General features: G+C 46.1%; 1 protein-coding gene across 1 annotated transcript in view; it reads left to right on the top strand.

Annotated features, from left to right (window-relative positions):
- mao (monoamine oxidase) overlaps window positions 1-17152 on the top strand; it is a 19256-nt gene extending 2104 nt beyond the window's left edge. Inside the window, 17 exon segments of the mRNA XM_079733457.1 lie at window positions 6777-6871; window positions 6974-7111; window positions 10782-10886; window positions 10994-11085; window positions 11937-12078; window positions 12793-12942; window positions 13954-14113; window positions 14354-14450; window positions 14586-14639; window positions 15010-15038; window positions 15041-15066; window positions 15193-15219; window positions 15221-15291; window positions 15711-15808; window positions 15811-15821; window positions 16490-16552; window positions 16676-17152. Coding sequence (XP_079589583.1) covers window positions 6777-6871; window positions 6974-7111; window positions 10782-10886; window positions 10994-11085; window positions 11937-12078; window positions 12793-12942; window positions 13954-14113; window positions 14354-14450; window positions 14586-14639; window positions 15010-15038; window positions 15041-15066; window positions 15193-15219; window positions 15221-15291; window positions 15711-15808; window positions 15811-15821; window positions 16490-16552; window positions 16676-16831 — 1514 coding nt within the window. The 3' untranslated portion in view covers window positions 16832-17152.
- Window positions 17153-17399: the final 247 nt, after the last annotated feature.

The raw sequence follows: 17399 nt of genomic DNA, 5'->3' as shown, positions 1-17399 counted from the left end.
GTGACCGAGGAAGGCGAAACAGGGGAAGGGTTTTGGTCCAGTAAAGAGCAGAAATTTACGTCGGGCCCTATCTCTTTACGATGCAGCGGCTCATTAACCCAGCTCTCGATGGACGAGATGTCTATGCAGTGTCCCATTTATACATGGTCCATTCACCATGTGTGCTGAATTAGAACTTGGCCATCACAGGTCCATAAACCAGCTGGATTCCCCCTTAGTGTAGGCTTTCCCAATGGATCTCATCCGTAGTGAGAGCAAGCCTCATGGAACGTGTGGTCCTGGCAGGACGCAAAAGGGCATGTTTCATTCACCACATGATAACAGTTCTTGTTACTTCATCGTGAACCAGCACACAAACAGCGCATTTGTATCGATGACTTGTACGTTCTGATTTTCTCAACCTCTTGAGGAGTGCGTAAGGCTGTGTCGATGGTGCAAGGCAGTAGAGCTTAGATCGGGCCCAGAAAACCAAGCCCGACCCGACCCAAGCCCATGCACGTTCTGTCCGAGCCCGGCCCGGCCCGACACATTAACTGTAATTATGATCCAGAGCCCGATTTCAACACATTTTACTTTTTTTTTAATACATGTGTAAATTTGTACACATTTGTTACTTAGGCCTACTCTGCTAAATATATATAGGCCTATAATATTTCTGTTTTTAGCATAGATTTCTCCTCAGATTAGGCCAATAAAGGCACTAAAAAAAAAATAAATAATACTAATTAAAAAGGCCGATCAAAGGCCCGGCCCGAGGATAGTGGTGGGAAATATCTCGGGCTCGGGCAGAGAGTCTAAACTCTAACGTGCAGGAGCACCTGCCTCTTGCCTGTCAGATCATGCATTACCTAAAGCCAACACACACACAATCACTCACTCACTCACACACAGTGTCGAGTTGTAAAAAAAAGCCAGGGGGGATGGTGGATTTGCGTTGCTCACGGGTTGGAATGAAAGGGAGAAAAGGGGACAGAGTTGCCTGCGGAAGCGATGTCTGAGATGCAGAGACAGCTTCACGCTACCAGTGTCTGTCTCGTACGGTGTGGAATGAGAGCTTGTGAAGGGACTATTGCGCAAGTACGCAGGCGCGCAGCAAGCGTGCCTGCGTACCTGCGCAATAGCATACTGCCCGAGAATGCAGTATCGCTGTCAAATCTGTCCCTGGGAAAAGTAACGTTGCGCCGAATTGAAAAAGGAAACCGCTATAATGAAATAGCCATAATATTTCCACATTAATTGATAAAATAACAGGGGATGGGAAGGGGAGATGGCTGTTTCAGAAGGGGGATGATTTTGATCATTTTAATTCCAAAGGGGGATGCCATCCCCCCTCAACTCGAGTGCTGCTCACACACACACACACACACACACACACACACACACACACACACACACACACACACACACACACACACACACACACACACACACACACACACACACACACACACACACACACATACATACATACATACATACATACATACATACATACATACATACATACACACCTCTGTCATAATAGGTCTTATCTCACACTTCAACAATTCCTATTACAACATGGTAATAAACATGCATTACTGCGATTAAACAGTTACCTGTACAACTTGCTGCAGTTAGCTGGGGCTTGTGTTGGATTGGTTCCTGAATCACACTGATCTCCGCACACTGCTTTTGTTCATGTTGTTGTGAGTCAGCCCTGGTGCCCTGATGGTGTACGGGACACACTGTTAAGTGCTCTCTCCCACTCCTTCCTACAATTGTCCCTGATGCATTGGGCTCTGTAGAGCTGTGCTGTCCAAACTAAGCTGTCTGAGCTCGGCTGTCTGATTCCAGACATATTCCATTGCAATACAGGGAAAGGGTTAGGCACAGGCCAGTTCATATTAGCTGTGCAAATATTTTAGAATAGTAGATGGTAATGTGTGTTTTTTGTGTGTATGTGTTGCATGTCCGTGTGTGTGTGTTTGTATGTGTGTTCCCATGAGTTTGCAAGCGTGTGTGGGTTGTGTTTGTGTCTGTGTGTGTACGTGTGTGTGTGTGTGTGTGTGTTCTCATGAGTTTGCAAGCGTCTGTGTGTGTGTGACAGAAAAGCCCATGTAATACAAGTTGAAATGTACTCAGTTATCTTCAGTTGCCAAGGATATGAAGGATAGATAGGGTGTTTGCAGACCTGAAACGGCCTGAGAAGCCCCATGGAGCTGATGTTTGGACAGCTCTTGTGAATCAGATGTTCACAGGTAGCTCTGTGTAACAGAAAATAATGAAAGGTTCCAGCTGAAGGACAATGTGTGTAGTGTACACTAAACCCAGCCCTCAATATGGGTATTGACTGAGGGTTTGGATGGATCGGAGTGGACCCGGCATCAAGCTGACCTGATCCTTTAATAGGGGACCTTTTGCAAGCATTACCATTGTATTAAATGCAGTTTCATAACCTGTAGGGTATTCTCTGTTATACAATGAAGACACAACCTTCGAAACTGATATGGCTGTCAGGCTTAGGCGATAAATAAACAAAGCAAGCTGGTTGCTTTGTTTATTTATTGTCGTCTTCTGCACACATTAATTTTAAAAGCATCATGAACACATAATCCGTGCGCACCCACGCACGGACATGCACACACACACCTTTATAATTAAAAAGACAATTAATCGTTATTCAATCGGTTTGTTGTAGATGTTTGCCAATAAGTGTCTCGCTCCTGAAAAACAGGGGAGAGGGGAAATGTGATTGTGGAGAATCTTGTAAAGGCCTCGTCATGCGGATCGATACGCAGCCTCGCAGACACCTGACAGCGGCTGAATGCTGTTCCATTAAGTGTTTGTTATCCCTTGTGTGTTAGTTCCTCAAGGACAAAATAACATTTCCAATGATCTGACACAGTGTAGCCAGAGGTCTGTCTCTCTGTCTCTCTCTCTCCCTTGCTATGTCCCTCTATCTTTATCTTTCTCTGTGTCTTTCTGTATCTCTCTTTTCTCTCTCTGTCGCTCACACGTACACACACTCTCCCTCTCAGTCTTTCTTCCTCTCGCTCTCTGTTAGCTGTCTCTGTCTCTGTCAAATATGTTCAAAATAAGTTATGGAAAAATATAATATTTAAATTACCTTTATTATAACCGATTGCAATAACTGCCAGTGATTTTGTTTACAGCTGTGGTTATTCCTGTGAACCGAAATTATAGCCAGATTTCAGCTGATGAGCACTCTTCAGTTCCCCCTTCAGTCGCCGTCTGCTACAGTGTTGATTGTGCTATTATTAGTGTCCACTTCCTCTGAGAGATCGTTTGGTTAAGAGCTTGTCTCTGATGACATGTAGGTGCATGTAGACCCTATGTGACATAAGAAAACAGCTTCTCCAATAAAAATTGACCGTCAATTGCATGAGGTTTGACAGTAGCTCGGAGTATTAAGAGAGAGTGGATTAGGGAAGTGAGTGTGTGTTGTGAAAGTTTGTGAAGAACACAGAGGCCGGCTGTGGCTTTTTGTTTCAAAGCTCAGCACTGTTCGGGTTTTCCACTTAAGGAGAAGATTGGCCTTATACGTGCAATTTTCTTTTTGTGCGAGTTGGGCTTCAAAAAGCTGCTTCTTTCATTGTCACCATAGAGACCAAAAACGGAGTCGTGGACACAATGGACACACTTAGATGTTCCAGCACAATGACTGTTATCAGGGAAACTGCCTCCCCCACCCCCGGGGTTCCTTGCAATCAGCACATTGTATTGACAAGCTAGACGCCATGCACACACACATGCTTACCTGAAGACACTTGCTTACATGTGTGTGTGTGTGTGTGTGTGTGTGTGTGTGTGTGTGTGTGTGTGTGTGTGTGTGTGTGTGTGTACGGTGTGTGCACTCGACGGATGGTATAGTAAACAATACTTCTCTGGTCAAAGCCCTCACAGTTCACACAAACACTATGGAGCGTGCCAAGAGCCAGGCCAGACCCCAACCTCCATGGCACTGTATTAACCCAAATGCCACGGCACACACATGCACACACACACGCACGCACGCACGCACGCACGCACGCACGCACGCACGCACACACACACACCCCCCCCTTCCGATACCCTTTAACAACCTCACCCAGGAGACGAGACAATTAGGTCATCTCCAGCCTGGAGGTGCAACACCAGGGAGAAGCAATGTTAGAGCGCGAGGAGTATGAGGAAGCGAGGGTGGAGTAAGGAAGGAAGGAAGGAGGGGGATTCACACGGAGAGAAAATATATCAAATGACCGCACATGGTGGGAGGCCCATTGCTATGAGTGTGCCAATGGAAGAAATCATTCAAGGCCTCCTTTTGATTGTGAGTAGTTCCCCTGCCAGCAGGATTCCGCATGCTGGGACTGGCAACGGATAGACAGCCAGCAACCGCTTGCTCAACCCACGGATAAACACTTTCACTCTCTTGTTTTTGTATAGGAGACTTTATTTAGTTATAAATGAGAGACATTTTCCGAAACCAACCCACATTCTTTTCGTTCTTGGTTTTGGGCTTTGTTTACTTTATAGGCCTGCCGGTGATCAGGAGTTTAGCCTGGGGTTGTCCTACGCAGAAACCAACCAGCGGCAGAACCCACGGCTTGTTGATATTTGTGTTACGTAAAGTACAAGCTAGATCCCTTCCCATGGGAAGCAGCACTGTTGACCCACAGCGCTCGGACGCTGCCTCTCAGTGTCTCCTGGTATGTTCTGATAGGATGATCCTAGGCTTTCACAGTTAAATACGTCTTCCAGGTACACACAGTAGGTCAAGTTGTATTGTATGGAGCAAAGAATACAAAGCACAGGTCTAATTTTGGATGCAAAAATCGAAGACAATTATTTTGCATTGGACCCAACACTGCCCTGTGCCTTGGGCCATGCAGTTCCCCAATACTGGCAAGACACGCATCGTATGAAAGCTGCGGTTGGACGGGCACCACAGACTTCTTGGTCTCCGTCCGATGATTGGTTATTGGTATTTTGGCCGTTCGGTGCCTTCAGTTTGCCAGCAGGGCTGAATTTCAATGTGCCCGTTTCTCTAGCTTGGGCGGTGGACAAGGGTGGATGGTAGCAAAACGATTCAAGAAAAAGCCACAAAAACACTGCCGGTGATAGATTTAAGAGGGGGGGATATGGAGCGTTACATAGGTGGTCTTAAAGCCAACATTAGCCTCAGAGCATCTGAGGTCAGGGCAGTGAGAGAGAGAACGTGAGAGAGAACGTGAGAGAGAGAGAGACATTTACACAGATGTGAGGCCTCTCCCTCTCCCCCCCTCTCTTTCTCTCTCTTGCACCACTTCTCTCTCTTTCGCTTTCTCTCTAATAATCCCTACCCGATTCTCTCTCTGTCCCTCCCTCTCCCTCCAACTCACTTAACTTCTCTGCTCCTCTGTCTCCTGCCACCTCTCTATTTCCAGCCCTCTCTTTCTCGCTCTACCTCTCCCTCTTTCGTTCTCTCTCTCTCTCTCTCTCTCTCTCTCTCTCTCTCTCTCTACCTCTATCCCTCTCTATCTCTACCTCTGTCTCCTTCATGTCCTCCAGCTGAGTGAGCAGGCAGGGCTGACACAAGCCAGAACGCTTCAGACGGTGTCTAATCGCATGTGGGAGGGCAAACCGTGTGTACCCATGTTTTGTGGACTTTTCCCTGAAAGTTTAATTCAATTCCGGTAAAGGCATTGGCCGAGGTCTTTGTGTTGAAAAGAATGAACAGCAGTCAGTGAGGGGACTGACAAGGGCCTGGTGGTCGTCTCATGACTAGGTCATCTGGTTGCTCTGTTAGGAAAGCATTCAGCTCCCACCTCCTTAATTCCCCAGTGCTCTAACTCCTGAAAAGGGGGTCCTCTGGCTCATTGAAAAGAGAAAAATATAAGGGTGCTTTCACACCTATAGTTTTCATTTGGATGGGTTTTTGTTCAGACTTCACTTTGTGAGGCAAAAAACTAAACTTGTTTTCTATATGATTTCTTAAGTCGTCCGACCATATTTTTAGGTGCTAACCTCCTGATGAAACCACTTCGGACCATAACCCATTTTAATCCAAAATTTACGTATACTTGGATGAATGTATTTATTATATGTCTTGTGTGCGGCATATTGTCCTACATTCAACCCACAATGCATTGTTTTTTGATCCCTTCCTATACTTTGGTCGCCTCCCATTCCCACTTCTAAGCGAACCGAACCACAGTAAACTTTGAAGCGGACACAGACCCCTGTTTTTCTTCAGTTTGCTCCGCACCAGAGTTCAAATGAGCGTTTACACCACCCTAAATAAACCAAACTGTTGAGGGAAACGCTTCAGGATTAGATTAAAATCAAAGGTGTGAAAGCAACCTAAAACTAAACTTCTGGGGTCTTTTCTGAGTAAACGGGGTTTCCTATTAGGCGGTTCACAGTATGTTACTGTTTGATTCCAGATACATGCTCTGAACTTAAGCTGCTTCCCTAAAACATTTACACCCGAGCTAACCTCGGCAATGGAATGCCTGAGGAATTGGCTTTAGTCACAGTTGCATTAGGTAATGGCAACAAACGTTTATCTTACTGACATTAAGCTTTTCCAAAATTTCCATTGAACATGTTTGGAGATCTTCCTTTTATCTATTTTTAGTTTGAATCACTCAGCAACAGTGTCTGGTCCATGTTTTGTACATGCCTTGTCTTAAAGCCGCAGTGACAGTTGACCTGTATGTGTTCCGAAGCAGTGTTCTGGATCTACTCGTCTTAAGATAGCAGTCGTGTAGACCTGTATGTGTTTTAAGTCCTTGTTCTGCGTCTTCCTACAGGCCTGAGTGCTGCCAAGCTGTTGAAAGAAAGCGGGCTCAATCCTTTGGTTCTAGAGGCCAGAGATCGCGTCGGTGGAAGGACCTTCACCATCAGGGTACAAAACACAGACATGCAAAAATCGCCCAAAAAACAAAGTTTGGGTCTAATTATTAACAGCTGCTTCTGTTTGTGTTTGTTTTCCCGCTGCGTGTCACAGAACAGGGAGGCCAAATATGTTGATCTGGGCGGGGCCTACGTCGGCCCAACTCAGAACCGCATTTTGCGATTGGCTAAAGAATATGGCATTGATACCTACAAGGTCAACGAGAAGGAGAATCTACTGCACCACTATAACGTGAGTATCCCAGAAATACGGACGACATCAGATTTTGGGTGTCGCTCTTGATTTAGACCAACTTCCAGTATGACGTCATACGTAAGATGAGACTCCCAGGAGCGGCCTTGGGTGTTTGCAGTGATAACAATTGACCCCTTCGAGTTCATAACAGGCCACGTCGCAGGGCACAGGAAATGCATGGCTGTGCCTTTTATTTGCTAACATTTGAGGGTTGAGAGACAGAGATACTAGTCTTTAGGTCAGTAAACTAATCCTAGCCAGTTATGAGCAAGCAGGACATTTACGTCCATCTCCTTTTAAGAAAGTAAAACTGGATATACTGCTTTATTAAAAGGGTTAAGGTTCGGGTGAGGGTTAAGAATACGAAAAATTCAAATAATTACAAATATGAATGTTATTTATTTTCCAGCTGGCAGGCGTGACTGGTGCAAATGAAGAATAAACGCCTTAGTTATTTACAATCACCCCAAAAATACGAAGCACAATCATTTACATGGAAACACATGTGTTTGTGGGTCAGAGAGCACATGGTTCATAACCAGCCACTCCCCCCATCACTCCGAAGCATTAGTGACCCGGAGATACCGATCGTAGCCCGCGGTCAGCACCTAATGCTGTTTTGGCTCCTCCGAGTGGTGGAGCGCAGGAACCAGCAGGCCCTGATCTCTCCTCCTGGGCGGCCTGGCCCTCGCCTCGGTATCTCATGGAGCCCGCTGCACGGCTGTACTTAAGAGATTTGATTAGCTGCTCAGACCTTATGGATGCCCTGACTATATATCCTAACTTACTTATACACCGCTGCGCGAGAGCAGTGGAATAGTAAACTGAAACAAGACCCAACAGACTGTTTCAATAACAGTTACTCGTTGGATTTGATGTTTACTTTCTTACTGCCGGGAACAGGTTTGTACAGCCTAGTCCTATCAAATAACTCAGTATATTCATAAAGATACAATTAACAATGCATATCCATTTCATTAAAACAGTGGTGGTCTTGTTCTAAGGTCAGAACAGACAATATTCAGGCATCATTTGATTTTGCATGTGACTGTAAATCAGAGCATGGAATAAGGGCAGATTGTGTGGGAACATTTCTACATTTCTTGTTTTCACATCCAGGTTTTAACGTATTATTGACTCTGGCCACTTTGGTGGCGTTTGGAACGCTACTAGCATGCAGGCTAGGAAAAGGGGGTTAAACGTTTGGTGCTCTTCCAGAGAAACTAGTAGCCTAGCCTACGTAGCCCCCAGAGAGATGTTTCTATTTGGTGAGAGTGGCAGTCTGTTTGTAAAGTGGGGCCATCCCCACACATCCATCTTTCTAACCTCTTTCCAAAGACGCACACAGATAAACATTCACATCAGAGAACTAGCTCCAAGAACCACACACACACACACACACACACACACACACACACACACACACACACACACACACACACACACACACACACACACACACACACACACACACACACACACACGGTTTCCATGGCAGCATTGCTCATCAAACACTGTTCACCCATATCTGGTTCTGTCAAAAATGTGTGTGTGTGTGTTCAGGCTTGTGTGCATGCAGACGTGCATGTTTCTGTCTCTGTCCCTGTCTCTGTGATGGTCTGTGTTTGTCAATGCATGTAAAGATCATTGTGAGTCCATCTTCATGTGTGAGTACTCCAGAGTGAGAAGAAGTGTATCCACTGGTTTTGGTTTATAACCATTTTAGTGTTATCTCTATATTGGTAGAACAACGAGCAGAGTTTGTTTATTCATCAGCCATTAGTCTCACTGGCATATATTTCCAGGGAAGTGCGAGGCAGCTGTCACGCCTCTGTTACCTGATCAGCTAAATATGATCAGCCAACAGAGAGGTTGGCCAAGAATCAAAAAATATAGCCCGGCATAAAGTTAATCAAGCAAGCTGTTAATACACTATCACACTATCATGATTTTCCGAGGAGCCTTCGATTGCTTTTGCATCCGAAGCTAAAAACATACACTTAGGCTCAATTGACCCACCGTGAGCGCTTGCCATTTCACTGACCAGCTTGTTCACTTGGGAGTGTTCGCCACGAAGTACACCCAAGTGATCCATACGACTGTGTGTTTGTTCAGAGTGGGAGTATTAGGTCATTTAAAAGCCCGGACAGCATTCCGTTCAAGCTCAACACTAGCCGATATGGACCCGTTCGGACGCACCCATACGTAAACACACGGAACAGGTTTTCACATGATTGTAGCGGTGTTCTCCTTCCACATGAAAAGCAGGGAAATCACAGCACGGAGCACACGCGTGACCCTGGTTCCCATGTCGACCACGGCAGCTCTCGAGTTCCCATAGCCGGCGCACGTGGGACGCAGGCACATTGTGTAATTAGGGTTAGCATCCATGCAAGCCGTGGGGTTAATCAGCTTTTCTATAGCGGACCGTAATCCCAAAAGGCAAGTCCTGGTTTCCCTTATCAGCAAACTACTGCCTAATAGACAGATGCCGCCATTTGGTCTGCAGCTGCCGAGATAAGGGGCCCTTATATTAAACGCTGCAGCAGGTATCAGCGATGGAGAAAGAATCGAAGAGAGAGTGGCAGGGGGGAGGGGGGGGCTCTCTCTCTCTCTCTCTCTCTGTCTCTGTCGCTGTCTCTCTCTCCGTCTCTCCCTCTACCTTTTCACTCCACCACCATTGCCATGGCGACAGACCTGTTGCTCCATCTCCAACAGCGGGCATTACTGAGCTTAGATTAGGATGACCAGGTTCTTTCTTGAAAGCTACACACATAAAGCCAGACAATAGCCAATGCAGAATAGCTGAATTTCCGAGGATTTCTCCTCAGATCAAAGAGCCTGGTACCTAGCACAATGTTACTTTACACATCCTGTTTATTCACCTAATTCAGCAACCGAATGACCTGATTTTGTCTTCCTTGAAGCCTCAAGGCAAACACATTTACAGAGCCACTAAGTTGTGTGCAAATATCAGCGATATACTAGTAAGCCATCTCACCCTCGCCCATGCACAGGCCTTTGTGCGTAGAGAGAGAAACTGAACAAAGAAACTTGTTGCATAATACCGTTGACCATTGTCTTGTCGCTGCTAAATGAATGGGTTTGGACTTTTAACACTGAACACTCCCGGGAAAACAATGATAAACAAATGCTACCTTTCATTTACAATGATGATAATATATGGTTCAAATCTCTTAAGTCGGAATGTATTTCATCATGTTCTATATATAGACCCCCTATAAACCTTTACTGCCATGGGTTCAAAAGCTGTCAAAGCTTTATCCTTTTCTGTTTGTCCTGGGTTCACCTCCAATGACATCAGTAAAATCTTTGTCTGCCTTGAGAAATAAGTCAATCAGGGTCAAGCTCAAAGGAAAACAGCATTTGTCAATCTTTACAAAGATAAGATAGTTAAAATGGTAGGAACTATTAATGTTAACTAATAACTAGTAACTAATAACTGTTACTAGTGGCGGCCCACCACTGTGTGGCTAATTTGTAATTCTCTAGTAGCGTTTAAGTATCCTTCTCGGTTCGTTGGCACTGTTCAGAATTATGATGTTGACGATGATGTCAATACTGATGGCAACGGCGGTGATGGTGAACCCAACAATGGATGACGATGCCCACACCGATGATGGTTATTTTTGGTTGTGCTCAACAGGGAAAGAGTCATGGCTTCAAGGGTCCTTTCCCCCCCATGTGGAACCCCCTGGCATTTTTGGACTTCAGCAACCTGTTCAAGAAGATGGACGAGATGGGGCAGGAGGTAGGCCATGGGGGACTCCCTCCACGCCGACGGCCAGAGTCCTTCATTGTCGCCAACCCTTCAGTGGTTTGACCCCCACGTCTCCCTCTGTGCTTTGCGGTTGCCAGATTCCGCGGGAGGCTCCTTGGAGGGCTCCCCATGCTGAGGAGTGGGACAAGATGACCATGGAGATGCTCTTCAAGAAGATCTGCTGGACCAGGTAGCAGCGGTGCGACGTGGCTATCTGGGCCCGGGAACCAGGGCTGCTCGATTATGGGGAAAAAATCAAAATCAGGATTGTTTTGGTCAATATTCAAGATTATTTAAACGATTGTTTTTTAGTTTGGAAACATGATGCAATTTTTCAGCATTTCTCTCCAAAAATGCACTTTGTAACTGAGAACATTGAAAATTCCCCTTGAAAAAGTATACAAAATGTATACAAAATTCTAATCGAAAATAAAGTACAAATATATTTATCCAACTGTTCTTCAATGTCAATAAGACCTTTTAATGAATATAAAAAAAAAGGTTTCAACTCGATATTATTAGTTTCTTGATCATTTGGCCCTAAAATTGAAATTGCAATCAAAATTTAATTAATTGCACGGCCCTAGCGGGAACATCCCAAACCCACTCTTAAGACCTCTGACCTCGTGGCAGGATTGGCTCGTGGTTGTAGTGTTTGCCTCAGAGTTGAAAGGTATTGTGTTTCAATCTCGGATGTCCAAAGCCTACAAGTTGAGCTTCGGACATCTTGAGATCAAACCCGGGTTTGTGTTCCTCCTACCTGCTCCTTAAAGGAGACAAATTATACCACCGGGTCCGAGTGTGATTAGGTGTACAAGACAGGATAGATGAGCAACGTTTGCCACAGTCCACTGGGCACACATCCAGGTGGACACGCCCACTTGTGATGTCCGGCTTGTAACGGCTGATCACACTCACACCCGGTGGTATCACATGTCTCCTTTAACGACATGTCTGCGAAACCGCTGTACGTCTCGTTTGCTAAATAAGTCAAACGCTCACAGACGGAGGAGCTGACCTTTGACCCTCACCCCCCCCCAGAACCGCCCGGCGGTTCGCCACGCTCTTCGTCAATGCCAACGTGACGTCGGAGCCCCACGAGGTGTCGGCCCTCTGGTTCCTCTGGTACATCAAGCAGTGTGGAGGCATCATGAGGATCTTCTCCACCACCAACGGAGGACAGGTGGGTGTGGGTGTATGGGTGTGCATGCGCTTGGTGCCTGCCAGTGAGTGCATACACTTTGCTTTGTACGTGTCTTTTTCTCTGCCTGGATCCTATAGATAGATAGATAGATATTTGATAGGTATATAGATAGGTATATTGATAGGTATATAGATAGATGGACATCCACCCCCAACTCTCTTTAAATCAGCACAGCATTACCCTAACAATGGCTGTCTTCTTGGAGCCCTGGGGAGAGGTCATTCTTCTGCAATACTTTAAAAGGCTGAGTGTTCCCGTTGCCATGACCACTGGTGAAAAGGGTGGGTGGAGGGGGGGGTTGTTGTGTGTTGGATGAGTAGAACATGTCAAGCATCCTGTGTCATTTCCTGTTAGGAAGAGTTTTGCTGGTTTAAACAAACAGGCGCCACTCAATGTGGGAAGGCATTCAGATAACGTTCTCTGGCCCAGCAGGAGTTATGTAACTGTACATTGTAGTTATTGCTGTTTGCATGAAAACTATTTTCCTCTTATATTTTTAAATACTTAAAAGATATATCTTTTTCAGAATAACAGGCTAGATTTTGGTCTATAGAGTGAGGCAGAACACACACACAAAGACACACACACACACAGACACACACTCACACACGCACCCACACAGACACAAAAACCCCGACCAACCAACCAACCAACCAACCAACCAACCAACCAATCAGCTTCTCTTCCTGGCAGGAGAGGAAGTTTGTGGGGGGCTCCAGCCAGATCAGCGAGAACATGGCCAGAGAGCTGGGTGACCAGGTGGTTCTGGAGTCACCTGTCTGCAGCATCGACCAGAGCGGCGTCCTGGTGGCTGTGGAGACGCTGGACAATCGGACCTACATGGTGAGTGAGATAGAGCTAGGCATGGTGTTTATCATGCAGAGAGGGCACATATAGTACCAGCCTCTAATGATCATAGAGGGATACCCCAGTGGTGCTCATGACACCTAAAAAGTAGTCAATAACAAACAGCAATAACAAAGGAGTCAGTTAGCAAATCTTTTACCTTATCCTTATTCATCCTTTGGTGACTTGTGTTTAATAATAACACATTTTATTTGAAGCGCTTTTCAAGACACTGACCATTTACAAACCTTTGAAAACTATATACCAAAAGTTGTAGAAGATAAATAAATGAGGTCTGGTTGAATCAAATTGAAGAAAGAAAAAAATCAGTAATGGAATGGGGGCAGGTGTTAACTTTGGGCCCTGGTTGAGTCAGAGTTCCACAGGCGTGGGGCAGCACTGGTGCAGTCCTTGTGTGAGGCCGAGAATATTCAAAGCATACACTAAGAATTGTGAGGGCATAGGGTTAGTGTTAATGTTGAAACCAGGTCACTCTCAAATGCCTACATTTAGAGTATGTTTTGCAGTAGTAGCAGAGGAAGGGTTAACAACTGTAACAACACTGACCAGCAGTGCTACATGGGCCTGTAGGAGCAAGGAGGCAGGAAGCAGGCAGGTCTGCTGGTAAGTAGCATCACATGGCTGTCACATCGATGTCAGCAGACCCCGACAAAGGAGTGAGGTCAGAGGTTGTCAGGATCAGGGTTGCAGAGGTTTTACACCATCTAGTCTTGTGAATAGCTAAATGAGCATTGTAACGATCTCCTAGTGGCCGTCTTCAGCCAGCACACGTTTACATTAAATTTACATTGTCCTCTGCTGCCACCTAGGGGTCAAATTAATCCTTAAGAAATGATGTGGCTGACTGCATGGGTGTCTGTTTGTGTCTGTGTGTGTGTTTGTGTGTGCATGTGTGGGTGTGGGTGTGGGTGTGTTTTTATCTGTGTGTATACGTGTGTCTGTTTGTCTGTTTGTCTGTGCTTGTGTGTGGTTGCGTCGTCCTTCCAGGGTAATTATGTGATCGTGGCCACGCCCCCAGCCCTCAACCTGAAGATACACTTTAACCCTGCGCTGCCGCCGCTCAGGAACCAGCTGATCAACCGTGTGCCCATGGGCTCGGTCATCAAGTGCATGGTGTACTACAAGGAGAACTTCTGGAGGAAGATGGGTAAGGATTAGGGGCTGGACCCTCCTGAATCAAACACTCACATACTGTGAACTGTGAAGTCGCCCATGTGTGTTTCACACTTAATAACGTGTGTGTATTTGTGTCTGTGTATGTGTCTGTCTGTGTGTGTGTCATTTTCCGTGTGTGTTTCCCTGTCCATGTGTGTGTCCATGTGTTTTTCTGTGTGTGCGTGTGTGTGTGTGTGTGTGTGTGTGTGTGTGTGTGTGTGACTATGCCTAGGCTTCTGTGGCACCATGATCATTGAGGACGAAGAAGCTCCCATTGGCCTCACACTGGACGACACCAAACCGGATGGGAGTGTCCCGGCTATTATGGGGTGAACACATTACAATCATTTAGTTTGGATCCTATAACTGCCGAGCAGTCTGTGTGCTGAGCAGCAGTCCGGGACATGGTGTGAGGAATAATGTTTGTAGAGTCTTATGCTTCTGTCTCTGACCTTTTCTTGTAGATTCATCCTTGCCCGCAAATGCAGGAAGCTTTCAGTCCTGAGCAAAGAAGAGAGGTAATGGAAAGACCAAGCATCTGTTCCCACAATGCTTCTCTGTTCGGTCTGTGTACTGCCTTGGTTATGAAAATGCTTGAGTCTAGACTGTGTGGGTGTGACTTGGGTCTTAACCACTTGATTCTTAACCATTTGGGTCAAAACTTTGTGTGTATAAACCGTGTGGATCTAAACTGTTCGGGTTAAAAAATATCGGTCTGAATCAGTAAGGTTTAAATCACTTGGGTCTAAACCATACGTTTCTTCAACAGCCTTTGTCTAAACTTTGGGTCTAAACCACATTGATCTAAACTGGGGGTCTAAACCATAAGTTGTCTAAACTGTGTGGGTCTGAACAGCCTGTGTCTTAAGCCCTGCGTGTTGTGTGCAGGTTGAAGAAGATCTGCGAGCTCTACGCCAAGTGCTGGGTTCAGAGGAAGCTCTGCATGTGAGTTCCAGAGAGACCTCGTATGAGCATTACACTAAAAAGTGACACACATGTGGCTGGGGCTTGATGTGTGTGTGTGTGTGTGTGTGTGTGTGTGTGTGTGTGGTGTGTGGTTTGTGTGTTCAGCCTATCCACTATGAGGAGAAGAACTGGTTGTGAAGAACAGTACTCTGGAGGCTGCTACACTGCACTACTACCCACCGGGATCCTAACTCAGTTTGGCCGGTAGGTCAAGGATTAAGTTAGTTATTTGAGGTCCATGCACCGTGAAAATACTGTTTTGAGGCAAACTTAGCCTGTCTCTGTATGAGCAAATTTCGATTTTAGACATTAACCAAAGGAAACGAGCAGAGCAGCATAGCGAGGGAGAGAGCAGAGAGGAAGAGAGAAAAAGAAAATCAGCTCTCTCTCTCTCTCTCTCTCTCTCTCTCTCTCTCTCTCTCTCTCTCTCTCTCTCTCTCTCTCTCTCTCTCTCTCTCTCTCTCTCATCTCTCTCTCTCTCTCTCTCTCTCTCTCTCTCTCTCTCTCTCCCATCTCCCGAATCTCAGATGCAGCATCTTTGACACTGTATTTCAAGGGTTGGCTTTTCTTCTGCTGTTTTTTCACTGCAAGCGCTCAAATGCTTTGTGTGTGCCTCTTCCCAGGGTTCTGAGAGAGCCGGTGGACAGGCTGTTCTTTGCAGGCACAGAGACGGCCACGGAGTGGAGCGGATACATGGAGGGGGCCGTCCAGAGTGGGGAGAGGCTGCCAGGGAGGTCAGCAGACAAACGGACACCAAACACTGTTTTATTATACCATGAAACGAGCCAGAATCTCCACCAGTCCCCACAACAAACCGTAGCCTCATGAGGCTGTCCTGATCTTCTGCGAGTTCACATTCTGTTGCTCTCTGCGAATCAGTCTGGCCCCGTTGAAAGCCTTTTCTATAAAGATAATAGGACCAATCAGTGCTTGGGCGAGGGATTTTGAGTTCATGTCAAAGCACTGAGCGCTGCAGTGAGCCCACTTTAAAAACAATGGTGGCTCCCAAGGAAAGTGCTTGATTTCGACAGAGTAAACAGAAAGTCTAAGAAATAAACTGAATAGTGTTATAAACGATGGAAAGAAATCAGGGGATTGCTTTGCTTTACTCCCAACTGGATTCATCTAGAGCGAGGAGAGAAACACACCACTCAGTGATTTAATCAGATTGAGCGGAGATCTTTTGTGTAAGGCCATGCCATATTTTGGATATAAATTGTTGCCCAACCAAGGCCAGACTGATAATCATTGCGAAACGCAAACTTTGATATCTGAATGGTCTCAAAGGTCAACACCAATTTCCCTTTACCCTCTGGTTTAAAATGACATAAATCATGTTTTGTGTGTTTGATATATGATGTGGTGCTTGGATATATGTCTAAATACAAATCTTCCATTGCAGATCTTGCACGCCATGGGTAAAATCCCCCAGAATAAAATCTGGCAAGAGGAGCCTGAGTCTTTGGTAAGGTGCCAGTTCTTTTGTGTATTGAACGCAAGCACAAATCGTCAAACAGAAAAACTGAAAAACTATAAATAAAGCAGCTTCTTAATCGATCTCCTGGGGTCTCCTTCTGCACTCCCACAGGACGTCATCGCTCGCCCATTCGAAGAGACCTTTGTGGAGCGCCACATGCCGTCAGTGGGCGGCTTACTGAAGTTCCTGGGATTCACCGCCTTCCTGTCTGTTGCCACGGCAGCGGGCCTGATGGCCTATAAGAAGGGGCTCTGCCCCCGACGTTAAGGCAGCTCAGGCTCCTGCTCCTTCACTTCCTCCTCGTCTCACGCCCCTGGATGTCCCGGCGAGGGTGCACCTCAACCGACGCCGTACCCCGTCCTGTATCTCTACCGTGCTTCTTTGGTTGTGGGCCGCGCTGCGAAATAAAGGAGTGAAGTATGTAAAGGGGGTTAGGGCATCGGTTGAGACTCACCCCACATGTCGCTTGGAGAGACTGGCCCACCTGTATCACCACACTGGTCTATCATCGCTCTAGTGGCTGTCTATCCACGATGGAGAGAGAGAGAGAGAGAGAGAGAGAGAGAGAGAGAGAGAGAGAGAGAGAGAGAGAGAGAGGAGAGAGAGAGAGAGAGAGAGAGAGAGAGAGAGAGAGAGAGAGAGAGAGAGAGAGAGAGAGAGAGAGAGAGAGAGAGAGAGAGAGAGAGAGAGAGAGAGAGAGAGAGAGGATCCAAAAAAGGGATTGAGGAGCTGAAGAGAACCGTTGCCATGGAAACTACTGATTTTAAGAAAATTCCAATCATCTTTTTCGGATTGTCATTGGGAATCAGACATTCAAATGACTTATTAAGGGAGC

Source organism: Pollachius pollachius, assembly GCF_949987615.1.
Source record: "Pollachius pollachius genome assembly, chromosome: 3".
Lineage (NCBI taxonomy): Eukaryota > Metazoa > Chordata > Actinopteri > Gadiformes > Gadidae > Pollachius > Pollachius pollachius.
The sequence above is the reverse complement of the archived record's forward strand: the minus strand, read 5'-3'. Positions and strand labels throughout refer to the sequence as shown.